At 37.9% G+C, this 27,866-nt stretch overlaps 2 protein-coding genes across 9 annotated transcripts in view; both read left to right on the plus strand.

Annotated features, from left to right (window-relative positions):
• Window positions 1-27,866, plus strand: part of dl (REL proto-oncogene, NF-kB subunit dorsal) — a 221,109-nt gene that overhangs the window by 184,823 nt on the left and 8,420 nt on the right. For 6 of the 8 annotated variants that reach the window (XM_075295891.1, XM_075295887.1, XM_075295890.1 and 3 more), the window contains 4 exons: window positions 6,168-6,719; window positions 6,787-7,175; window positions 7,235-7,346; window positions 9,388-9,498. In XM_075295891.1, the coding sequence (XP_075152006.1) occupies window positions 6,168-6,719; window positions 6,787-7,175; window positions 7,235-7,346; window positions 9,388-9,498 (1,164 nt within the window). The other 2 variants (XM_075295895.1, XM_075295894.1) reach the window with 2 other exon arrangements.
• LOC142226036 (embryonic polarity protein dorsal-like) lies at window positions 7,357-9,381 on the plus strand. Its single transcript, XM_075295896.1, has one exon. The coding sequence runs from the start codon at window positions 7,682-7,684 to the stop codon at window positions 9,161-9,163; it is 1,482 nt and encodes a 493-aa protein (XP_075152011.1). The 5' UTR covers window positions 7,357-7,681; the 3' UTR covers window positions 9,164-9,381.

Consider the following 27,866-nt stretch of genomic DNA (forward strand, 5'->3'; position numbering starts at 1 on the left):
ATCTGCAGTGCGTTCCGTAAAACTTCACTTGAAGCGCGTCATTGGCGACACTGTTTTAACCTTTGAACAAATGCGAACGCTACTTGCACAAATCGAGGCTGTAGTCAATTCCCGCCCTCTGGGATTTTGCTCTGATACACAGACTGAATATCTATCTCCATCACATTTTCTGATTGGTAGACCAACTACAATGACGCCAGAGGGAGATTTGACTAATATCAACATCAATCGGCTTGACTACTGGCAATACATCCAATCAATGTACCAAGGCCTTTGGAAGCGATGGAGCCAAGAGTATCTTGCTTCACTCCAACAACGTCCAAAGTGGACAACTATCTAACGTTGAAATTGATAACATCGTTCTGGTAAAGGAAGACAACATACCTTCAGCCACATGGATAAAAGGGCGAGTTGTTGCCACATTCCCTGGAAAAGATGGTCTAATCCGAGTTGTTAAACTGAAGACTGCCCATGGTGAGATGACACGTCCGATTTCCAAAATTGTGCGAGTGCCTCTGTGCTGAAACAGTGTTTCAGGGTGGCCAGGGATGTTGATGAACGGATTAATAATTTCATTTATTTTATTTCAAATTGATTTTCATGTACTATAGTTGCATTAGATTTTACCTTTCTTGACCTATATTGTACTACCCTTTATAACTACTACTTTGTTGTACAACGCTGTAATTATCTCTTTTACTTGTTGTATCCTTATTCTCATCATCCGTTTTTTAGAGTCGCTTGTTCGGTCAACATCATATTGTATTGTCGTGTTAAGTTGAACTTAATACAATAAACTTGTTTGCTAAGTTTAACTAGCTCCATCGTTTCATTGAAATACGGCTTAGCATTCTAGAGATATATCGGACTCGACTGAATAATGTGATCTATCGTATTAATGATCAATGTTTGAAGATTTTTAGTGGTCCAATGCCTACTACGCTACTATTTTGGGATTAGTGTTGTAAATTTTGATTACTTTTGACTACTCGTTACTACTCGTTACTTTTGAATTGAGTACTCGTTACTACTAGTTACTTTTATAAAAAAAAATTAAAAAAGACATTGTGGGCTCTTTTTAATAATATCTTCCTCTTTTTTAAATTTAAAAACAGTATATAAAAGCAAATTACATTATCCACTTTTATTCTAGTGTTATAAAATGTGGTGTTGTAGATATATGGGTCTCGTTAGAAAAAGATTTTCACCAATCATTCAAATTTTTAGAGCCAATTTCGTATTCACTATTTGGTATTTTTTCGTCAGGGTATATCTAAATGGCATTGTGTATTACTGATGCTTGCAATTTGCAAACTTTTTAAATCCACCATTTCCACCATTGACAGTGGAAGAAAATATTTAGCGATCATTTTTATCGTGAGACCCAATGTTGAAATTTTCCAAGGGTTTTTGAATAAGCTTGGGTACCTTCTCTGAAAACAATTGGATTGAACCAGCTGAAGTCAACGACATTATTATTCATACTATTCGAATGAGACGTGATCCATGTGATGCTTTAAATTATAGCTCCCACCTACACCCAATGCAAATTAATATGTTTCAAGAAGTCAAACCGCCAACTTACTTCCAAACCGCCAACTTACTTACCGTCATGCGCTTTACAGATTATCAGTTATTCCGGACGGAATGTCGGTGTTTGTAAAGAATCTTAAGCGGACCTTAGACGGTCGGATAAACACTTCGACAGAGGTTCGTCTTAGAGGTGTGCACGTGACACGAAATTGTCGTGACTCACGAAAATTTTCGTGACTCACGCGTGAGTCGTGAGTCACGCTCATGGCAACGGCGTGAGTGTGCGTGAGCGTGATTAACAAACCAAAATGTCGTGCGTGAGCGTGAGTCACGAAAATATTATCTTCGTGAGTGTGCGTGAGTAAAGATTTACGCTCACGAAAATAATCCTGCTCACCAACATAAAACGCTTAAAGGTAGGTACTATGTTCGGTTTCCGCAGCGAAATCCCATACAAAACCAAAAATGCGAAAAACTACCGAAATATTTTTTCATTTGTGGTACTTTGTTTTTTTCGAGTTGAAAAACTGACGTAAACCGCACAGTCCCTAATTAGATCGTGTTAAATCCTTTCCATATGTTGAGATTAGTTAGTTTCAAAACATGGCGCCATTTGCAATGTGAATTAAGAAATAATTTATTTATTCAAATAATTTGTGTGAAATTACAATACAAATGTGGTTCGCATTGTTATTTAAAAATGCAATAAGATCGATTGACAAAATAAAAATAACTTGGAGTGGTGTTTTCTTAATAAAGCCACCATCTAGCGGCTCCCTACTACATGATAGAATAGAAATAATGTACATAACATGAAATTGATAGAAAAGTGTTAACAAAATAAAGTTCTATTTAGTGAATTTCATTTTACAATCGTTTCTTTTTATTGGGTATAGGTGGGGATAATAAACACAAATGCTGGCAGTGCATCGTAATTATAAAGAAGGCAGTGCGATTGACGTTGCAGTACTATGGTAGCTACGAATGGAATCACAAGAATAAATTGTTATGTTCCAAAAATAAAATGCAAAAATTAATTATCCATATATCTTGCATTTGATCGATTCAAAACACTGGTTGAATTTTATAACGTGACTGAAATAGTTATAAAATTATACATTGGGAGAGTATAACAAGAAACATTCTTCAGTAAACCAGCCACTTTGCATCTCAATGTATTAATTTCAGTCAACGAAGAGTTCCTGGTATAGAACACTAACATCCCTTTGTGACGAATTATCTTGCGAAATATAAGTCGGGAACAGTGACTTTTGCTTAGGAACTACCCTTGAACGTGAGTTATAGGCTTGTGTTGTTTGAACAAAAAGTTTCACTTTGACTATAGCTATTGTATGTTGTACGTGTTTTAACTGGTCACCCCATGATGTGTTCCCCCCGAGGTAACAACATTGGCAAATGAAATGGCGTTATTATCCTTTGTGGGAACCGTGGTGGTGACCACTGGATTTGAAATTGCTAGTGAGGGGGCAACAGCATGGGCATAAGTACACTCTTGTCCGCTGGTATTGCAATGCGATTGTGTAGATATTGTGGACACCAACGAATTAAGTTTGTTGATGAATGAGTCCATTGCTGCGCATGATGTAAAAGTTAGCATAACACCGGAATTATATGTTTGTTAGATGGGCGTTACAAATTGACGGTATCCATTTGGAAAAGCTGAAGAAGACGACAATGTACCACATGTCGTTAAAGCTGTTGCCGAATGTGGTAAGACACCAGGAGTAGAGCGGCTGGCTTTTTATTCTTAACAATTATTAGTGTCCAGTGCTGTGTGAGGTTTGGTTGCAAAACAATTTAAAAACTGGTAGAAAAAACTTTTCAAAACAATTATCATAAATGCGTGTGTGTAAACAATCTAATCAGCTGCTGCGTATACATATGTAATAATTTTATGACGTTTGGCGATGTTGTCAATTGCATTTCGGATAAATAAACGCGAAATATTTCCAAAAAAGCTGTTTTCTTCCTTCGAAATCTATTGCCAACACTCTCATTTTTCAACGCGAAAGAATGATTTAGGGATTTTTTTTTCGTGCCAATAAACATAGTACCTACCTTAAGAGTTTAATTCATTTACAATTTTAGTGACACCTGGGATGTTAAGAGTGTAATAACGCTATCGATTTTAATAATGCTCATGTTTTCAGACGCGTCGCTAAGGTAAATTACTCAAAAAATTGTTCGTGAGTCACGACATTTTTCGTGAGTCACGATATTTTTCGTGAATCACGGTATTTTTCGTGAGACATGACATTTTCGTGCGTGAGTGTGCGTGAGTACAAATTATCTTTTCGTGAGTGTGCGTGAGTCCTACCAAACAATATCGTGCGTGAGTGTGCGTGAGTAAGATTTTTCCGTCGTGAGTGTGCGTGAGCGTGAGTAAAATATTACTCACGTGCACACCTCTAGTTCGTCTATTTGTTGTGTGTTCGTTCAAGTTTTGACCTTACACTGCACGAACAAATGTGATGACAACATGAAAAAATAAGAAGAAGCATAAACAAACAATAAAGTTGTACGAAGATTTATGGGTGAAACCATTTTTTACTGAAAAAATGGAAGAAAATAATAAAAAAATCCTGGTATATGTGTCAAAACAATGATTCCTGAAGTAATCCACATTTAATATATTACAAATTACTTGATGAATTTAAAATACTTGTCGCCTGGTTTCCCATTGATTGGAAGTGGAATTTTTCCACGTTTTTGCCACAATACTGGTTTAGATTTATATATTTCCTTAATTTTCAACCAGAATTGGCAATCCATCATTAATTTCATTACAGAAATGCCTGTTTTTAATGTAAAAATAAATTTGTCTTTGATAATGTTTGTCGAACATCCCCTTACACTCAATGATTTGTACCACCCAACCAGAAAAAATCAAAGTTGTTTTGATTTTATGCCAACACGTCCCCGCGACAGCCGAACACGACCTTATACAATCGGATTTGTCGCCGCAACGTGTTGTGTCGCAGGGTTTATCCGACCGTATAAGGTGCCCTTTACAGTGTGTCTGATCGACACGACTTGTCGGCGATGACTAAATAATCGGTAAATGTGTTATCGATCCCATAAACATGCAGCAGTATCGATTATGCCTTCGGACTTAACTTATAATGTGCACAATATATGGGATATGATATATGGGAGCCACCGTGGTGCAATGGTTAGCATGCCCGCCTTGCATACACAAGGTCGTGGGTTCGATTCCAGCTTCGACCGAACACCAAAAAGTTTTTCAGCGGTGGATTATCCCACCTCAGTAATGCTGGTGACATTTCTGAGGGTTTCAAAGCTTCTCTAAGTGGTTTCACTATAATGTGGAACGCCGTTCGGACTCGGCTATAAAAAGGATGTCCCTTGTCATTGAGCTTAACATGGAATCGGGCAGCACTCAGTGATAAGAGAGAAGTTCACCAATGTGGTATCACAATGGACTGAATAGTCTAAGTGAGCCTGATACATCGGGCTGTCACCTAACCTAACCTATGGGATATGTTCGACACGAGCACTGTCGTCCGGAATAACTGATAGTCTGTAAAGCGCATCAGAAGAAAAAAAACTGGCATTGAAGATATTGAGTACTCTTTTACTAGTAACGAGTACTCAACAAATTAGTCAGTAACGAGTACTTGTAATCAAATACTCGTTACTTTCCCAACACTATTTGGGATTACTACAACAACCATTCTCTAAACGGTATTAGATTCACCTAAACATGTTACATGTTCTCCGTCCTAATTATTCGATTGCAAAATGTTATCACTCAGGGGGTTATCATATTCCTTATCTGCGCGTAAACTGGAGCAAATTTATAATTTTATTCGGATCAACAGAAAATTTCAGCAAAGTACACTGAAAGAAAGCTTGCCCGGTTCCAAAGATTTTTGATTCCGAGCCAATGCAGCGGAGTATTGAAGCAAGGATACATAGAAGACACATTTCTCTTTTAAATTTGATTTTTAGGACATTGATATTAGGAAACAAATTTGAATTCATTAGTTATTACTACTTTTTTCAAGGAAAACTTTATATCAAAGAAATACGTCTTATATGGTAAGCAAAAAACACATTCGTAAATTAAGGAGGATAGATCTTTGATCTCAGGACAATATTTTTTTTAAATGTAACCGAATGGTAAAAATCCCATAATTCTATTATGAGCACAATTCTACGAGGAAGGAGGAAAGGGGTCTACTTTCCAAATTTTAAGAAAATGTCAAAAGTCAACTCTCAAAACACTTAAAACAATTGATTTTTTCCCCAAAATTTGAATACTCGAAAAGTCGGCTTTTCTCAATTTTAAGAAATATTCATCTCATAATTTTGAAAAAGTAGAAAAGCTTCTCGTTACATGCACGCTACACGTGTAATTATATTTTAAAGCCACGGTGTACCGATTTTAAAACAAGATGTTGATGTAATTCGATTGGATCAATGGAAAAACTGGAAATGCATTTACAAAATTTATTTTTACTTGTTTTTATGTTATTTTCTAATGTTTTATTATTTAGCACAAATAAGGTTTTGGCTCGATATGTTAAGAATAACTAAATTAGTTTCATTAAAATAAAGTGGAAAATATTTGTTTGCTCTTATCTCTATAGAAGACATTTTGCAAATATTGGAAAATAATGGGACTGGCACCATAGAGTCACCAAATATGATCGATACGCAGCCACTGGCTAGTCCAGGATCTAGATCTTCTTCGTCACTCTCATCATCGCCCACATACACCAGCCTTTCTCAGAGGTCACCTCAACCGAATGTTATAGATGGTAATCCCTACATACGAATCGTAGAACAGCCCCATCCCAAAGGATTGCGGTTTCGATACATATGTGAAGGACGTTCGGCTGGTTCAATTCCCGGCATAAATTCAACACCAGAAAATAAAACATATCCAACCATTGAAATTGTCGGCTACACAGGCAATGTGAAAATAGTTGTTTCATGCGTCACAGCTGATGAACCTTATCGACCGCATCCGCATAACTTGGTGGGAAAAGAGGGTTGCGAACATGGAGTATGTACTATGCGACTGAAGGGAGCCCCAATGCGCGCCGTTTTTAGCAATTTAGGAATACAATGCGTGAAAAAGAAGGATATTAAAGCAGCCCTAGAAGAAAGAGAAAGGAAAAACATTGACCCTTTCAAGAGTAAGTGCCTCATGTTAGAGTGCAAATGAGTAATTTCCATCACTAATTTCTCCGTCTTATTTTTCAGCAAAATTTTCTCACAAAGATCAGCCATCTACAATAGACCTGAATATTGTGCGACTCTGTTTTCAAGCATTTATACCGACAGGTCCTCGTCAGTATTACAAATTGAAACCAGTGGTTACAGAACCAATTTACGACAAAAAATCCATAAACGATTTGGTCATATGTCGATTATGCAGTTGTTCGGCCAAAGCTAGTGGAGGTGACACAATTTTCTTGTTGTGTGAAAAACTACCCAAAGATGACATTAAGATTCGCTTCTACGAGGAGAAAGATGACAAGGTGATCTGGGAAGACTATGGGGAATTCCAACAGACCGATATTCATAAACAGACCGCCATTGCCTTTAAGACGCCGCGTTACCATAACACCGATATTGTAAAAAGAGCTCAGGTAAGCTACACACAATCCACTTGGATCTCAATTCTTAACAATTTGCCAATTCCGTTTAGGTTTTCATACAATTGGTGCGATTTTCAACGGAAACGACTGGAAGCTTGTTGCCAGGAACCACATTTAGTCAAGTTAGCGATCCCCTGCCCTTCGAGTTTTATCCCGATCCAGGTATGCGCTCTTTTCCACGTCTACAGCGCAAACTAAAGCGCCGACAAGATCTGGAAATATTTCAGCAAATAATATCATTGGACAGCGAGACAACAGCGACTAAATATTCGGAAACAGCATTGAATGATGAAGACGAATTTGACTTGTACAATGACAATGAGACAGACGAGACCGTTACAACAGCCAGCTCATCTAATCAGGGTCAAAGTTCTGGTACTCTCAACAAGAACGATGAGCTTAAAAAGCGTCACAATGCTACTGAGAAAGATAACATCGAGGATGAGGAGGTCGACGATGATGAAATTGAAGATTTAGGTGACTACAACTTCTCAGAAATGCGTAGAAGCGCCAGCATGGATATTGAATTTCCAGTACCCCAATTTGCTTTACCAGGCATAGATGATGGTACTCAAACCTCAACGCCCATGGAAGAGATTCTTCTCAATACCGAGTTAGAAACTCTGCGACCTCTAGGCGCCGTTGACAAAATCAAAGAATGGATAAAATCCAATGAATTCGATCGGACAGGCAGTTTGACAGTTGAAACAGGCGATTCAGTTGCAATGAGCGTTAGATCAAACAGCACTGAGATAGTGAATACTGACATGATAGAGCAGGATACAGACATTGAGGAACAACCGGACTTGGAACTACTGACTAGCGTTTACACTGAAGGACAAAGTGAACTTGGTGATGACTATTCCGAAGACAAAGATTTACCACTGCCCGTTAGTGAATTTTGTCCTCAAACTATAGTTGAGGATAATTTTGACGATTCTGTAACGAGCTCCAGCCCACAGATAGCGTTTGAAAATCCCGTTGAAATACCCGAAATACCAGCAGTAGAAAATATGTTTTTTGGAAGAACTGAACATTTCAACAGTTCCATACATTTCACAAATCCGTTCGCTCCAAAGATAGAGGTAGATGAAGTACAGCTTCCACAAACTCCTCCATCACCACCACTACCTCTGCCACCTCGAACACCCTCACCTGTACCGGAACAAATGTTGCCGCCATTACCACCCAAACGTAAACCCTCACAAGAACTAACTTTTGATACACAGATAACGAGTCGAGAAATATCGCCCAGAGCCCTGTCACCAGTAACGTTCACACACAAAACCATAGAAAATGTTACAAAGCAGCGATCTTCTTCAGTGACAGATGCATCGGGACCAGTGTCGCAAATTACTATTACCAATACATCGGAGGAAATTAGTGCAAATTTGCCATCACCATATAAAAAGCAAGGCTTCTTTTCACGATTCTTCGCTCGTAGAAGAAGCAAACCAGAACCTTCACCATCGAAAACAACTCCCTGCCAAAGTCGTGAACCAGGCATTTGCAACTTTGTTTTGAATGATACCGATCGTGGTGGTTCTATAAGATCTATGAATTCTATACAACCCAATGAAGGAGAAGACTATGCCTCGGTAACATTTGGTAAACCAGTGGGTCGCAGCGTAAGTAGTGTGTCTGGAAAATGTCCCATAAAGCGTAATGGCGATATTATTCACATACCTCTCAAAGGATGTAACAGCTCAGGGGTAGCGGCAATAAACTTTGACAAGGTCACATCCAGTAAGGGTCTTTTTGACCATAGAAGTGTTAGCGCTATACAGTTATCCAATGTACCAATCACAGATGGAAAACTTGAATTGGTAGCCATTGCAGATCGTGAAGGAATGGAACGACTACCTCAGCAGGCGGACTACACCATATACCTCGATCAAACAAAAGATATAGGCGAAGCCAAGCATTTTGCACTATACACGATAACGGGCCCATCAAATGAAAACATCGCCGATGACTAGAAACACTGAAACAAAAACCAAATCTTTTTGCATATACTTTTCAAAAATCGTTAATTCTAGTCAAAAATCAATACCATTACAATCAACTACGTTAAGGAATGTTAAATTTACTAAATTTATTATTACTTGGCCAAATAGCCGTATAGTCTGTGCTCTCTAGTCAAAACCTTGAGCAATGGTAGCAATATAATTTTAATATTTTTGTGTTTATTTTAATTTTCTAGAGCAATACAAGCGCAAGCGTCTCAGATCGGGAGGTAATCCAATGCGAATTATACAGGAGTTGAAACAAATTGATCAATTGCACAATAGTAGTAACCATACGAATAACACTAGTAAGTCATTGCTTTATATATGTAACTATCAACTCTTCGTTCATGGTGGCGGAAACTACGACTTCATACCTATATGTTTATAAACATTTTCGATTTACAATTTCATATAATGAATAATTAACATAGAATTAGATGTATACGCATCCAATGGTCCATAGAATTTGCGAAAACCGATTATGATATATGACACTTCTTAAGCAGTTATTCTAGATATCGGAAAATACAGCGTCTTGATTTGGAATTTTTAGCTGATGTAAAATACAATTTTTGGCTTATACAATACTTCACACAAAAAAAATATTTTTGATTTCAATCACGAAATTAATTGATTCGATTAATCGTATCCTGCACCACACTGTGAAACAGGGTATTATAAGTTAGTGCATATATTTGCAACACCCAGAAGGAGGCGAGATAGACACATTGTGTCTTTCGAAAAAATGCTCAGGATGGGATCCTGAGTCGATATAGCCATGCCCGTCTGTCCGTCCGTCCGTGAACACATTTTTTTGATCAAAGTCTACACGCTCACAAAAAAATCGCTTCTGTAACATATACTCCCAAACATATTTTGCTTCAAGCATATATATTTTTGGGTATTGCCCAAACATTTATATGTTTGATCTCTTCCAATATATAATATGTTTGAAAGCATATTGGTCTAAACAATATATGTTTGGGTAGTCTAAGTTCCAAACATTTTGTATTTTTGCATCCAAATTCAATAATGTTGTCTTCCAAAACACAATATGTTATTATGTGAACATATAATGTTTGGAAGCATTTTGCACCCATAAATATTATATGCTTAAAAAAAATTCTCCCAAACAATATTGTGCTCAAAATTTTATTTATTTATTTATATATTTACAATCATAATGAATTATGAAAATAAACAGGTAATATAGGTGCTAACAACATAGGTTTTCGACCTGAATGCTCAAAATTTTGTTTCTGCCTAATTGTATATTCCCCCACATCTTTCTCACTTCCACGAGATTTTTTAGTTCTTAGCACCTTTTTCTGTAATACAAACATTGTAGAAGAAATTATTCAATTTTATGATTTTTTTTATTTTAATTTTACGTTTTGCCGGACGGGGATTCGAACAGCGGGCCACACAGTTTGTAAGGATCAAAGAAGTAGCTGATCAATTGCCCAAGGAAAAATAAAATGTTAATTTTGTAATAACAAGCAACAACCACCAACTTAATTCAATATCGCTCCCTGTTAAATAGCGCTCCAAGCTACCAAACACATATATGTTTATAGGCTATTTCTAAATTAATATATGTTTGCATCCAAGCATATTATATTTACAAACATTTTATGTCCCAAACATAATATGTTCTAACATATTAACATATATGTCCCAAACATGTTATGCTAGTTTATGAACATTATATGCTTGCACTCAAAAATATTGTGTTTAAAAATTTGTGTTCCAAACATATAATGTTTATAGCCAAACATATGAAAAACAGTCTTTTTCAACCGTGTAGGTCGCAATTTAAGTCCAATCGACTTCAAATTTGGCACAAGTATGTGCCTATCGACTTTGGTTCGAAAGTTGGTTCAGTTTTAGATATAGCTCCTATATATATCTTTTTCCCGATATGAACTGATAAAGGGTGATACGGTCAAAATTTGGTCAAGGGAAAACGCGTGTAAATCGGTGAAATCGTTTATTTAAAAAATCAAATTAAATTTCTTTTTCAAGTTCAATTAGTATAAAATTCAGGGAAAATATTCAGTTAGGCTTTCGCTTTTCCAAATCCGAATTGCCGGGCCTCACGCTTGACACCTGCCATCAGATTTTGTACAGCCACCTTGTCCACCTTCTTCAACGCAGAAAGCCAGTTTGCCTTTAACTGCTGCTCGTCCTTAGCACTTTTTTGGTCTTCTTTAGGTTCCGCTTGACAATAGCCCAGTATTTCTCAATTGGGCGGAGCTCTGGGAGGGTTCTTGTCCTTGGGAACCACCTGCACGTTGTTGGCGGCGTACCACTCCATGGCCTTTTTACCGTAATGGCAAGATGCCAAATCCGGCCATAACAGTACGGAACAACCGTGTTTCTTCAGGAAAGGCAGCAGACGTTTATTCAAACACTCTTTCACGTAATTTTCTTGGTTGACAGTCCCGGAAGCTATGAAAATGCTGCTTTTCAAGCCACAGGTACAGATGGCTTGCCAAACCAGATATTTCTTTGCAAACTTTGACAGTTTTATGTGCTTGAAAATATCTGCTACCTTTCCCCATCCTTTTGCCGTATAAAACTCCTGCCCCGGAAGCTGCTTGTAGTCGGCTTTGACGTAGGTTTCGTCGTCCATTACCACGCAGTCAAACTTCGTCAGCATCGTCGTGTACAGCCTCCGGGATCGCGCTTTGGCCGTCGTATTTTGTTTATCATCGCGATTTGGAGTCACTACCTTCTTGTAAGTCGATAGTCCGGCTCGTTTTTTGGCTCGATGAACGGTTGTAGACGATACACCTAGCTTATTTGCGGGATCTCGGAGAGAGAGGTTAGTGTTTCGCTTGAAACTACCGGCAACTCTCTTTGTCGTCTCAGCGGCTTCCGGTTTTCGATTTCCCCCCGATCCAGACTTCCTGGCTGTCCACAAACGTTCACCAAACACTTTAATTACATTTGTAACGGTTGATAGGAAAGCTGACTGGAATAGGTATAGGGAATCGTTCAATATGATGATACCGGAAATACCAGAGACAAATATGAGCACTGTGCAAGTTATCGAACAGGCAGTGTAGAGGATTACTAAGGCCTTCAACATTTCACTGAAAGCTGCATGCCCTAGAGTGAAGCCAAGGGGGAAAATCGACCACCATGATGGTCTACGGAGTTTGGTAATATGAGTAAATCGTGCAGGAAGCTCTTTAACAAAGCAAAGTCCACCAGAGCTCCTGTGGATTGGGACGCTTACAAGAAGAATCTGAGAGGATACAAGCGAGAACTGAGAAAGGCTCAGCATAACTCTTGGAATGATTACTGCAGCAGCATTGAGAATACGTCCGAGGCTTCCAGACTACGGAAGGTGCTAGCATCCACGGATCATTCAAATCCCCGGGACCTGATGGAATTACTCCGGCGAAGTTACAAGCGGTGGATGACAGAATTATCCCCTGGTTGTCGGCGATATATATAGGATGTATCAACTTAGCATATATTCCACGAAAGCGGAGGGAATCAAAAGTCGTTTTCATACCTAAAGCCTAGTACTAAGATCACGTTTTCGCACGAAAAACTGTTATACTCCATACAAAAAACGTTAGCGTGGAATAAATGCGAAATCTTTGTTTTGAGGATTTTCAAACACATATTTATACAACCCTGGATTTTTCGCACGAAAAAATAGGCAGGTATATTTTTTCGCATAAATAAGTTAACATCCCTGGGTTTGAAACCCTATTTGCGGAGATTGATGAATTTATTCGTCTTTCGCAGAAACGAACTTAGTAGTATGCATAAAGCGGGAAAAGCCTCTCACTCGAATGCGAAGGATTTCCGACCAATCAGCGTATCATCATTCCTACTTAAGACTCTGGAGAAGATGATAGATATTTATCTTAGAACTAGCGTCGACTCAAGTTTGCTCTCGAAACGACAACATGCATACTCGAGGGGCAGGTCTACCGAGACCGCATTACATGAACTAGTCAGCTTTATTGAAAGCTCACTATCTGTCAAAGAATACACAATCCTGGCATTTCTAGACATCGAAGGGGCGTTCAATAACGTCCATCCGAGCTCGATATTAAATGGACTGACAACTCTGAATTTTGATCCAGGTATACTTAGGCTGTTAGACGAACTTCTAAGGAAGAGACGCATTTCAGCCACACTAGGACAAGCAAACATACAAAGGTATGTGAACAGAGGCACTCCTCAAGGAGGAGTTCTATCACCTCTTCTTTGGAATGTTGCTATAAACGACCTTCTGGTTTCCCTAGAAAAAGAAAGTATACAAGTGGTGGCATACGCAGATGATGTAGCGCTAGCAGTCAGGGGAAAATTCCCATCCACAATCAGAGATATTATACAGAGAGCCCTCCGGATGACTGAGAAATGGGCGAACGATAATGGTCTTGGAGTAAATCCTGCAAAGACAGAACTAGTCATGTACTACAAAGATCGCAAAACTCCCACGGTTAGGCCCATTTCCTTAGGGGGTATTGAAATTCCCTTTGGTGTGTGTGCAAAATACCTTGGCGTTATTTTGGACAGGAAGCTGAACTTTAAGCTTAATATTGAAGAAAGGGCGAGAAAAGCAACGGTAGCTTTGTACTCGTGCAAAAAGGCAATAGGAAACAAGTAAGTAAAGTAGAAAGTCGGGCGGGGCCGACAATATCATACCCTAAACCACCATTAGTAATCATAAGCATTTTTGGGTAACATATAGGTCTGGGAGATAAACCGCAGTTGCATATTTAAGAAAATTAAGGGGTACATGTATATGGGTGCTTTGTGTCAATCTGACTATAGCTCATAGTCAATGTTGCCACAGATTTTGTTCGCTTTACCCTACAAGGACAAAAAAAGTTCCCTACTTTCCCATACATTCCCAAACAATTTTCCCTACTATATTTTTCGTTAAATTTAAAAAATTTTACAGAACAAAAATGGTTCTAAGTACTTTATTATCTTAAAACATGAATATGCACTGTATATAACTTAGAATATAAATCTGTATTACCACCACGGTTGCCACAGTTGGTAGAATTCTACCCAAATTAGTAATATTTTTTGTTAAATCTCTATAAAAATAAAATTTTGGAAAAAGTTTCTATAAACAAATTTTTGTGAGAAATTTTTCTATAGAAATAAAATTTTGACAATAAATTCTATAGAAATAAAATTTTGAGAAAAAATTCCACAGAGATAAAATTTTGAGAAAATTTTTTATAGAAATAATGTTTTGAAAAAAAATTCTATAGAAATACAATTTTGACAAAATGTTCTATAGAAATAAAATGTTGACAAAATTCTCTACTGGAATAAAGTTTACCACACATTGTTAAAGATCAAGCCTTGCCGGATTCTAATTTCCTCCTCTAGAGCCACCAAAATGTAAAAATTATTGTGTTGAGTGAAAATGTCCTACATTGTGGCCCTACGTCCCTACAAGACGCTAAATATTAGAAAAACCCTACATATAGGGAATTTCCCCTACTTCCAGCAACACTGGCTGTGTTGATATTGCGCCTACGGAGTTAGTATGCCACTAATATTGAGCCCATTATTAAACAAGTAAGTAAAGTAGAAAGTCGGGCGGGGCCGACTATATCATACCCAAAACCACCATTACAGAATTAGTAATCATAAGCATTTTTGGGTAACATATAGGTCTGGGAGATAAACCGCAGTTGCATATTTAAGAAAATTAAGGGGTACATATCTATGGGTGCTTTGTGTCAATCTGACTATAGCTCATAGTCAATGATGCCACGGAAAATGTTCGCTTTACCCTACAAGGACAAAAAAAGTTCCCTACTTTCCCATACATTCCCAAACAATTTTCCCTACTATATTTTTCGTTAAATTTAAAAAATTTTACAGAACAAAAATGGTTCTAAGTACTTTATTATCTTAAAACATGAATATGCAATGTATAAAACTTAGTATATAAATCTGTATTACCACCACGGTTGCCACAGTTGGTAGAATTCTACCCAAATTAGTAATCTTTTTTGTTAAATCTCTATAAAAATAAAATTTTTGAAAAAGTTTCTATAAACAAATTTTTGTGAGAAATTTTTCTATAGAAATAAAATTTTGACAATATATTCTATAGAAATAAAATTTAGAGAAAAAATTCCACAGAGATAAAATTTTGAGAAAATTTTTTATAGAAATAATATTTTGAAAAAAAATTCTATAGAAATACAATATTTGCAAAATGTTCTATAGAAATAAAATGTTGACAAAATTCTCTACTGGAATAAAGTTTACCACACATTGTTAAAGATCAAGCCTTGCCGGCTTCTAATTTCCTCCTCTAGAGCCACCAAAATGTAAAAATTATTACAAATTGTGTTGAGTGAAAATGTCCTACATTGTGGCCCTACGTCCCTACAAGACGCCAAATATTAGAAAAACCATACATATAGGGAATTTCCCCTACTTCTAGCAACACTGGCTGTGTTGATATTGTGCCTACGGAGTTAGTATGCCACTAATATTGAGCCCATTATTAAAAAAGAGAAAATCGTTAAATTAGTGTGGGTAATAAATACAAATTTGTAAAAATCGAGCAATATTCTTATGTAAGAGCTACAAGTACGTATTAGTACGATCGGCTAGTACATCAAAATTTGAAATTTGAGTAACATTGGTTAATATATACACCCTCAGAAAAAATCGCTTCTCTAACATATGTCCAAACATATTTTTCAAGAAGCACATATATTAGTGGATACTGCCGAAACATTAATATGTTTGTTTTATGTGAACATATATGTTGTGAAGCATTTTGAGCCCAAAAATATTATATGCTTGGAAGAATTTTCCCCAAAGAAGATTGTGCTCATTCCCTAACATAATTTTCACTTCCACGAATTTTTTTAGTTCTTGGCACCTTTTTCTGTAATAAAAATAATGTTGAAGAAATTATTAAATTTTATAATTTTACCTTTCGCCTGGACTGAAAATCGAACCGGGAACCATGCAATTTGTAAGCCACCACACTACCACTGGGCTACGTAGCTGTTATAGTTACCAATAGACAATTATCGTTATAAGTTACATTTATATAGCATAGTTTGCAGCTCACACGAGCCGATGCAAACAAAATATTATTCAACAGAAACATATATTTGTTGGCCACGTGGAGCAGTGGTTAGCATGTCCGCCTTGCATGCAAAAGGTCCTGGGTTTAATCCCTACTCCGACCGAACACCAATTTTTTTTTTTTTAATTTTTGTATTTATATTTTTATATTATTAAATGAAATTTTTACAATGAAACTTCGAAATGTGTGTTATTAAAGATTTCCAGTCAGAAAAGAACAGTGCTTGATATAAACGAAATGGACTGAGCTTTTGGATAATTTTTTTTTTATTGCAAAAATAACACTTTTGTAGCAAAAAACTGTTTTTGGTATAAAAGCTTGAAATGTTGGAAGGAATTCAAAAACTCTAACAAAAGAAGAACGTGGAGTCGAGTATAAACATACATAAATAATTTTATAATATTCACATACATTTAGTTAGCCGTGAACAGTTTTTTACTAGCATTTAACACCATTTTAAATGCATTTAAAACTTATCGTGTTTTGTACTTAATTTCATTTTTACCCTTAAGGCCGGTATTAAGTTGGCATTATCGTTCTAAAATGACCCTGTTTTGCCTTTTACTTTTCTTTAATAATTCATTTTAAAGAAAATAACCTTTTTCAATTTTTTAGCAAAACTCGAATGTCTATTCTCTTTACACGAGTATTCAAATTAAATAATATTTAGACTTTCCGAAGCAACATACAAGCAGTTTCACAGAAATTGCTCTCTTTTGATTCTCTCGCTGTGTTATGTTGATATCTTTCGTCAACCCTCCCGGTTTCCATCTCTATTTCTTTCTCTACACTCTCTCTCTCTCTGTCGCTCTCTGAATAAAATATCACAACATATATATGTTTACTCGAAATTTGTAAATTTATATATGTTTACATTCACACATATTATTTTTATGAAACATTCATGCCCCAAACATAATATATTCTAACATAGTAACATATGTGTCCCAAACATTTAGTGTTAGTTTAGGAACATTACATGTTTGCACTTAAATATATTGTGTTTAAAAATTGTGCCCGAAACACATTTTGTTTATATCGAAACATATGAAAAACATATTTTTCTAACAGTGTAAGAGTACTATGGCCAAATTTGGGAAAATGGAGCGATGCATATATATGAAATCTGAACCACTTTGCATAATATTTTGCGGGTTTGATTAATACCACAAAAGGTTACCTTGTGCAAGATTTGAGTAAGATCGGTTAAGAAATGAGGCCTGTATGGTCAAACATAAGGTTATTAGGGGCGAATTTTTCAAAATCGGGTGATACATATATGGGAGCTATATCTACATCTGAACCGATTTCGATGAAATTTTGCACATATAGTTAGTACTATAGAGGTCTGGGTGTAGCCAACTTTTAGTAAGATCGGTTAATAAATAAGGGTTCTATGGCCAAATTTGGGAAAATCGGGCTATACATATATATGGGAGCTATATCTAAATCTGAACCGATTTCGATGATTTTTTGCACATATAGTTAGTGCTATAGAAGACTACATTTAGCCAAATTTGGGTAAGATCGGTTGATAAATAAGGGTTTTATGGCCAAATTTAGAAAAATCGGGCGGTACATATATATGGGAGCTATAGCTAAATCTGAACCGATTTCGATGATTTTTTGCACATATAGTTAGTGCTATAGAATATTATATTTAGCCAACTTTGAGTAAGATCGGTTGATAAATAAAGGTTTTGTGGCCAAATTTGGGAAAATCGGGCGATACATATATATGAGAGCTATATCTAAATCTGAACCGATTTGGATGAAATTTTGCAGACTTGAAGGGCGATGGAAAAGATTACCTTTTGCCAAATTTGGCAACGTGACACCATTTGTCGAAATTGGGCGATACATATATATGGGAGCTATATCTAAATTTGAACCGATTTCTTCCAAATTCAATAGCGTTCGTCCTTGTGCCCAAAAAACTCCCTGTACCAAATTTCATCAAAACCGGTTAATAATTGCGACCGGAATCCTGTGAACAACAAATACATGGACAGACGGACGGACAGACATCAAGCGCTAGATTGACTCAGCAGGTGATTCTGAGTCGATCGGTATATATTTTATGGGGTCTAAAATCAATCTTTCTGGTAGCCACATTTTTTGGCCGATCAAACTTATTATGGTTAGGTTAGGTTAGGTTAAAGTGGCAGCCCGATTAAGATTCAGGCTCACTTAGACTATTCAGTCCATTGTGATACCACATTAACTAAAAGTTCCTATTACATATGGGCACTTCTAGTTTTAACCGTTGAACCTTCTCGATTATTTTCTTCTGTTGAACCAACCAGATTGTTCCAAAAACATTAGCAGTCTGCTTAAGTTAACGTTTTCCAGGTCCGCCAGTAATCTGAAGCTATATGCCCCTAAAATTTGCTTACGCCTTACACAAAATGCAGGACACTCACACAAGAGGTGTTTTATTGATTCCTTGTCCTCCGCATCATGACAGCTCATACCATAGTCATTATACTTCGCACCAATAGTTTTTGCAAAATCGCCTATCAGGCAGCGACCCGTTATAGCAGATATCAGGAGTGTTCCTTGCTGAATGCACCTGAAATACACAAGCACGCCATACGCTGAACTTTGTCTAAACTTGTCGGCTGGTGAAGTGCCGGCCACCAGACTACAACACCATATAGCATTATAGGTCTAACCACTGTCGTGTATAGCCAATGTACAATTTTAGGTTTTAGTCCCCACTTTTTCCCTATTGCCTTTTTGCACGAGTATAAAGCTACCGTTGCTTTCCTCGCCCTTTCTTCAATATTAAGCTTAAAGTTCAGCTTCCTGTCCAAGGTATTTTGCACACTCCCTAAAGGGAATTTCAATACCCCCTAAGGAAATGGGCCTAACCGTGGGAGTTTTACGATCTTTGCAGTGCATGACTAGTTCTGTCTTTGCAGGATTTACCACAAGACCATTATCTTTCGCCCATTTCTCAGTCATCCGGAGTGCTCTCTGTATAATATCTCTAACTGTTGATGGGAATTTTCCCCTGACTGCTAGCGCCACATCATCTGCGTATGCCACCACTTGTATCCTTTTTTTTCTAGGGAAACCAGAAGGTCGTTTATAGCAACATTCCAAAAAAGAGGTGATAGAACTCCTCCTTGAGGAGTGCCTCTGTTCACATACCTTTGTATGTTTGCTTGTCCTATTGTGGCTGAAATGCGCCTCTTCCTTAGAAGTTCGTCTAACAGCCTAAGTATACCTGGATCAACATTCAGAGTTGTCAGTCCATTTAATATCGAGCTCGGATGGACGTTATTGAACGCCCCTTCGATATCTAGAAACGCCACGATTGTGTATTCTTTGACAGATAGTGAGCTTTCAATAAAGCTGACTAGTTCATGTAAAGCGGTCTCAGTGGACCTGCCCTTCGAGTATGCATGTTGTCGTTTCGAGAGCAAACTTGAATAGACGCTAGTTCTAAGATAAATATCTATCCTCCTCTCCAGAGTCTTAAGTAGGAATGATGATAAGCTGATTGGTCGGAAATCCTTCGCATTCGAGTGAGAGGCTTTTCCCGCTTTAGGTATGAAAACGACTTTTGATTCTCTCCACTGTCGTGGAATATATGCTATGTTGATACATCCTATATATATCGCCGACAACCAGGGAATAATTCTGTCAGCCATCGCTTGTAACTCCGCCGGAGTAATTCCATCAGGTCCGGGGGATTTGAATGATCCAAAGCTATTTAACGCCCATTTTATTCTAGATTCTGATACAATTTCCTCGATAGGAAACGACGGCTGAGCTACTGTGGCACCACCAGTGCATGGTTCAACCATCTGATTTCCGGGAAAATGTGTGTCCAATAGTACCTCCAGCATCTCTTCACTGGACGTTGTCCAATTGCCCTCCGATGTTTTAATGAAACCTGGAGCGGAGCTCGTGGATGCTAGCACATTCCGTAGTCTGGAAGCCTCTGACGTATTCTCAATGCTGCTGCAGTAATAATTCCAAGAGTTATGCTGAGCCTTTCTCAGTTCTCGCTTGTATCCTCTCAGATTCTTCTTGTAAGCGTCCCAATTCACAGGAGCTCTGGTGGACTTTGCTTTGTAAAAGAGCTTCCTGCACGATTTCCTCATATTACCTAACTCCGTAGACCACCATGGTGGTCGAATTTTCCCCCTTGGCTTCCCATTAGGACATGCAGCTTTCAGTGAAATGTTGAAGGCCTTAGTAATCCTCTCCACTGCCTGTTCGATAACTTGCACAGTGCTCATATTTGTCTCTGGTATTTCCGGTATCATCATATTGAACGATTCCCTATACCTATTCCAGTCAGCTTTCCTAACATTTGGCGGAAATATGGTCTTGGTAGTATGAACATCAAATTTGAAACTGAAGTAGCGATGATCTGAGAAGCTGTGTTCACTTAAAACCTGCCACTCAGATATCATTTCATTCAGTTCTTGCGAGGCCAAGGTGATGTCCAAAACCTCTTGCCTGTTTTTAGTGACAAAGGTTGGGGCATCTCCCTTGTTGCAAACTACCAGATTATTACGCAAAATAAACTCTATTAGCGACTCTCCCCTTGCATTAGTATCACTACTTCCCCATATACTATGATGTGCATTCGCATCGCATCCCATAATGAGTTTCGTCTTTGTTTTCAACTAAGGTCTTCACGGCACATGGAGGCATTTCCCTGTCATGTCCCATATAGACCGAAGATACCCAATATTTGCATTTGGCCATTTTTAAACTGGCAACGACAATGTCTGCATTGCACATTGAAGGAAGCAGAAACAAGTTAAGCTCGTTTTTAGCGAATGCGCATCATAGTATATGGGGAAGTAGTGATACTAATGCAAGGGGAGAGTCGCTAATAGAGTTTATTTTGCGTACTAATCTGGTAGTTTGCAACAAGGGAGATGCCCCAACCTTTGTCACTAAAAACAGCCAAGAGGGTTTGGACATCACCTTGGCCTCGCAAGAACTGAATGAAATGATATCTGAGTGGCAGGTTTTAAGTGAACAAAGCTTCTCAGATCATCGCTACATCAGTTTCAAATTTGATGTTCATTCCACCAAGACCATATTTCCGCGAAATGTTAGGAAAGCTGATTGGAATAGGTATAGGGAATCGTTCAATATGATGATACCGGAAATACCAGAGACAAATATGAGCACTGTGCAAGTTATCGAACAGGCAGTGGAGAGGATTACTAAGGCCTTCAACATCTCACTGAAAGCTGCATGCCCTAGAGGGAAGCCAAGAGGGGAAACATCGACCACAATGGTGGTCTACGGAGTTAAGTAATATGAGGAAATCCTGCAGGAAGCTCTTAACAAAGCAAAGTCCACCAGAGCTCCTGAGGATTGGGACGCTTACAAGAAGAATCTGAGAGGATACAAGCGAGAACTGAGAAAGGCTCAGCATAACTCTTGGAATGATTACTGTAGCAGTATTGAGAATACGTCCGAGGCTTCCAGACTACGGAAGGTACTAGCATCCACGAACTCCGCTCCAGGTTTCATTAAAACATCGGAGGGCAATTGGACAACTTCCAGTGAGACGCTGGAGGTACTATTGGACACATATTTTCCTGGAAATCAGACGTTCGAATGATGTTCTGGCGGTGCCACAGGGGCTTAGTGTTCATTTCCTATAGAGGAAATTGTATCGGAATCTAGAATAAAATGGGCGTTAAATAGCTTTGGACCATTCAAATCCCCCGGAACTGATGGAAATACTCCGGCGGAATTACAAGCAGTGACTGACAGAATCATCCCCTGGTTGTCGGTGATTTATATATGGTGTATTAACTTAGCATATATTCCAGTAAAGTGGATGGAAACAAAAGTCGTTTTCATACCTAAAGCGGGAAAATCCTCTCACTCGAGTGCGAAGAATTTTCGACCAATCAGCTTATCCTCATTCCTACTTAAAATTCTGGAGAGGAGGATAGATATTTATCTTAGAACTAGAGTCAATTCAAGTTTGCTCTCGAAACGACAGCATGCATACTCAACGGGCAGGTCTACTGAGACCGCAGTACATGAACTAGTCAGCTTTTGAAAGCTCACTATCTGTCAAAGAACACACAATCGCGGCGTTTCTGGACATCGAAGGGGCGTTCAATAACATCCATCCGAGCTCGATATTAAATAGACTGGCAACTCTGAATGTTGATCCAGGTATACTTAGGTTGTTAGACGAACTTCTAACGAAAAGACGCATTTCAGCCACACTAGGACAAGCAAACATACAAAGGTATGTGAACAGAGGCACCCCCCAAGGTGGAGTTCTATCACCTTCTTTCTTTGGAATGTTCCTATAAACAACCTTCTGGTTTCCTTAGAAAAAGATTAGGATAAAAGTGGTGGCATACGCAGATGATGTGGCGTTAGTAGTCGGGGGACTACATCCACAATCAGAGATATTATACTGAGAGCCCTCCGGATGATTGAGAAATGGGCGAAAGATAATGGTCTTGGGGTAAATCCTGCAAAGACAGAACTAGTCATGTACTGCAAAGATCGCAAAACTCCCACGGTTAGGCCCATTTCTTAGGGGGTATTGAAATTCCCTTTGGCGAGTGTGCAAAATACCCTGGCGTTATTTTGGACAGGAAACTGAACTTTAAGCTTAATATTGATGAAAGGGCGAGGAAAGCAACGGTAGCTTTGTACTCGTGCAAAAAGGCAATAGGAAACAAGTGGGGACTAAAACCAAAAATTGTGCATTGTCTATACACGGCAGTGGTTGGACTTATAATGCTATATGGTGTTGTAGTCTAGTGGATGGCACTTCACCAGCCGACAAGTTTAGACAAAGTTCAGCGTATGGCGTGCTTGTGTATCTCAGGCGCATTCAGTAAGACAGGAACAAATTTCCTTAATATCATGCTGCATCTATTGCCTTTAGACATTTTGGCCCAACAGTCAGCTGCAGCTGTGTTCGGAAAAAAGTGGGTTTCGGAGAATATTCTAAAGATCTGGAACTTCGAATAGCGAAAAGATTACCTAATCACAGTAGTGTTTTTCAGGCTGAGATATTAGCAATAAGAGAGGTGGCGAATTGGCTGAGAAGTAATCATTGGACTCTATGTTCCTTAACTCGAAAACGGCCATCGACTGCCGCAAATCTCTCAATGAGATAGCTGAGCAGCACAATATTCACCTAATATGGGTGCAAGGCCATAGGAACATACCGGGGAACTGCGAAGCGGATATCTCAGAACTGCGAAGCGGATATCTCAGATATCTGCTATAACGGGTCAACGCCTGATAGGCGATTTTGCAAAAACTATTGGCGCGAAGTATAATGATTATTGTATGAGCTGTCATGATGCTGAGGAAAAGTAATCTTTAATACCACGTACATATGTTTTTCAGTGCACAGTTTCCATATCTATGTATCGGCTGATATTTAGAAATGCTTTCGTTTGGTCTTCATTACAGAAACAAGCGTTTCTAAATTTTGGCGTCTCTTAAAACGTGTAAAATATGGTCCGTATATATTCTCCATATAAATACATCGCACGTGTTTCATAAATATTGTCATAGCAACAAGTAAATACAATCAAAAACTTGGCAGAAGGGAATCTTAAACATTTCCACCATCGATTATGAACCCAGATGTTAGTAAAGCGAATGAACTCTTATTGTGCTACATTAAGAAGTATAATTTTTAGGTCATTGTAACAGGTTGGCTGATAAGTCCCCTATCAAAGAAAAACACATTTTTTTGTCAAAATTCGTTTTTATTATTCAACATAGTTCCCTTCAAGAGCGCTACAATAGAGCTTCCGCATATCCAAATATTGATGAATGATATGACCAACACGTTCCTTTGATATATTTAAGGCCTCTGCTATCTCGGTCATCTTCATTTTACGGTCATTCAAAATCATTTTGTGGATTTTTTTGATGTTTTCGTCGGTAACCACCTCTTTCGGGCGTCCACTGCGTTCACCGTCCTCCGTGCTCATTTCACCACGCTTGAATTTTACATACCAATCAATTATTGTTGATTTCCCTGGGGCAGAGTCCGGAAACTCATTATCAAGCCAAGTTTTTGCTTCCACCGTATTTTTTTCCTTTGGAAAACAGTATTTTATCAAAACACGAAATTCATTTTTTCCATTTTTTCACAATAACAAAAGTTGCTTCACAAAATACGCTCTATCTCACAAACTAATTGACTTACAGACGTCAAATTTTGACACGAATCATTTGAAGGTTGGTACTATATAAAAATAATATGCATTTAATACCAGCGACGCCATCTATGTGTCAGACCGGGGACTTATCAGCCAACCTGTTACTTAGGTCTGTATGAAACTATGGGCCTATACAAATTGATCGGCTCCACTAGCAATAAATCGACGGTATGAATGCTTAGTCCGTCTTTTTAAACGCTTAGTATCATTACCCACAAAATTATTCATTATTCAAGAAAATAAACATTCACTACCAATACTGCCAAATGATGTGGTTTATATTCAATATTTTTTTAGGTAATTAATAATCATTATTATATATCATAATTTTTTGCTAAAAATGTCATTTGTCATAAACTGTGTTTTATTTCGTATTAATTAGAGGAAAGATTTGTGGTAGCGAATAGTAGGTCGATGAAGGTGTTATAGAAGAATTTATTTCATGTTGTGTTTACCAAAAGTTGAATCTTACAAATATTGTTCTTTATTATTCTCAAAAAAAAAAAAAAACAAAAAAAATATGTAAATAAATGTTTAAAAGAATTGAACAATCTTTGCATTTTTCCTAGTTTTTACAAATAATATGATAAAGGAATAAGTGAAATTTGATGTGGTCGCATGATTGTTTAGATGTTGTCTTTTGTGTACCTACGCCAAAAGAATTCTCTTCGTAAAATGATAAAATTTATTATAAAATTATTATAAAATAAAATTTATTATTATTTTTTAACCAAAGACACTTTTCATTGAAAGCACGAAATTTTACGTTCTTCCAATGAAATGTCAATGAAATGTTAACTTTCATACTTTAAATTATGAAGAATAAGTAATAGAGAATGTTTCGTAAAAATAACGAAGATAATTCTTTCCATACACAAGGGAAAATTACGTTGGATATTGTATTTACTAAATCAAATAAGGTAAAAACTCAAAATAATGCAATAAAATCACGGATATTAATTCAAGGTAGTGATATAATTACACATATTATAACGTGTCATAGAAAATTTAAATTGCATCTAGTAGGCGTTCGAAGGAAAACGAAAATTCTACATTTTTCTTCCAAACAAAATTTTTCTAAAATTTCGTTTGGGTAATTTTTCCTAAATTAAGTTATAATGGTTCTTTTGGGCCTTTGACCTTAAAAGTATTTCATTTTTCGCTTCGCGCAAATTATTGTCAAAACTAAAACTAGTACACAAAACGAAATGAGACATCAGGCCAAGAAGTTTCAATAAAGTTGGTGACATTTATGTATGTTTCAAAGCTTTTCCAAGTGGTTTCACCGCATTTTGAAACGACATAAAATCGGGCAGCACTCAGTGATAAGAAATTGACCTAATCACAATGGTCTCAAAAGCCTAAAATACTAGGCTGTCACTATACCTAACCAAACCTATGTGCCTATTCAACCGTCGAACGGATCGGACGTATTTTTCAATACCGGATAAACTCATTGTAATAGTGCAGCGAAATTCCAAGTCATCCACTGGGTTGCTAACTTCAGGGCCCAGTGGACGGGTATCGACTGGAGTTATAAATCTGGGCAATGACCAAGAGTTAGGCCCAATTAGTCGACCTGTAGACGGGTCGACAGGTGGCGACACTCTGATAAGTCGAACTTTTTCTAAGGTAACGACATCAAAAGAAGGTAATCCCTCACGAAAGAGATTTAAGGAACGCAGAAATGCTTTGTTTATCCTAAAGAAGTTGGGATCAGTCGACCCAAGCACGCTGTCGGCTAAACAAAGCGATTCCTTAAAATGGGCTCAAGGAATTCTTGAGACTGGAAAAAGGGAACGATCGCCGGATGAGCTGCCATCCTCCAAAAGGGATCAAAGATCGTTTGCATCAGTTGCTAAAGACAGCCTTGTGATGGCTATCATTAATAAAGGAGCATTGGACTCTATGGTTCCAAATCAAAAATGGGGGGAAATTGAGAATGCTCTGTCTGTCGTCTACTCACAGTTGCTGGATAAGTTTCCCGGCCCAGATCCTCGACACCAAGAGGCTGGTTGGTATCAAGGACGATTTAAGCTAGTCGCATTTGAGGCTGAAACGATGCAATCCAGATCTTCCAACAGCTGATTGGAAGGTTGGCCGTTTGGATGAAGTGGATGGACCAAGACGGCATGCAGTGTTTATATTGAACACTCAGTCTTTGCCACATCTAGCAAAGTCTCAGGGCCGTGTATGTTATGGCTTTCATTATATCCAAATGAAGGTGTATAAAAACGATCAGCTAAAGGATTCAGAAATGGACAAGCATCTGTCTGAATCAGAAGTAAGCGGATCCTGTTGCGAAGTCGAGGGAGATACCAAAGTTGAAGACAGGGATAGATACCGTATGCGTGATGAGGTTTCTACTGCCTCAGAACTCACCAAAGTTGAACCTATGGTTATAGCGAGAGTCACCGAGATCTCTGAAGAGGACATTCTTGATGACTCTATTGAAGCGGCCGATGTGACGGTTGTTGAAAATCTCGATGGTCCTACATATCCTCCAGATAAATCTTCACCATTGTAAGGCTGCATGTGCTCCCTTAAAAGTTCTCCTGATGAAATGGGACATAGACATAGTTCTTATTCAAGAACCATATGTTTATAGAAACAAAATATGTGAATTAAGTACGCCGGGGTTCAAACTATTACAGTAATGATGTAAATCGAGCCTGTATAATTGCTAAAAACGAGCTTAACTTGTTTCTGTTTCCTTCAATGTGCAATGCAGACATTGTCGTTGCCAATTTAGAAATAGCCAAATGCAAATATTGGGTATCTTCGGTATACATGGGACATGACAGGGAGATGCCTCCATGTGCCGTTAAGACCTTAGTTGAGGAGTCACTGAAAACAAAGACGAAACTCATTAAGGGATGCGATGCGAATGCGCATCATAGTATATGGGGAAATAGTGATACTAATGCAAGGGGAGAGTCGCTAATAGAGTTTATTTTGCGTACTAATCTGGTAGTTTGCAACAAGGGAGATGCCCCAACCTTTGTCACTAAAAACAGGCAAGAGGTTTTCACCTTGGCCTCGCAATAACTGAATGAAATCATATCTGAGTGAACACAGCTTCTCAGATCATCGCTACATTAGTTTCAAATTTGATGTTCATACCACCAAGACCACATTTCCGCCAAATATTAGGAAAGCTGACTGGAATAGGTATAGGGAATCGTTCAATATGATGATACCGGAAATAAAAGAGACAAATATGAGAAATGTGCAAGATATCGAACACGCAGTGGAGCGGATTACTAAGGCCTTCAACATCTCACTGAAAGCTGCATGTCCTAGAGCGAAGCCAAGTGGGGAAAATCAACCACCATGGTGGTCTACGGAATTAAGTAGGCTAGGTTAA

Source organism: Haematobia irritans, chromosome 2 (assembly GCF_050003625.1).
Source record: "Haematobia irritans isolate KBUSLIRL chromosome 2, ASM5000362v1, whole genome shotgun sequence".
Classification (NCBI taxonomy): domain Eukaryota; kingdom Metazoa; phylum Arthropoda; class Insecta; order Diptera; family Muscidae; genus Haematobia; species Haematobia irritans.

Excerpts from the sequence above, each read along its gene's own strand:
- LOC142226036 (XM_075295896.1), top strand. The coding sequence starts at position 7,682 with ATGCGTAGAAGCGCCAGCATGGATATTGAATTTCCAGTACCCCAATTT.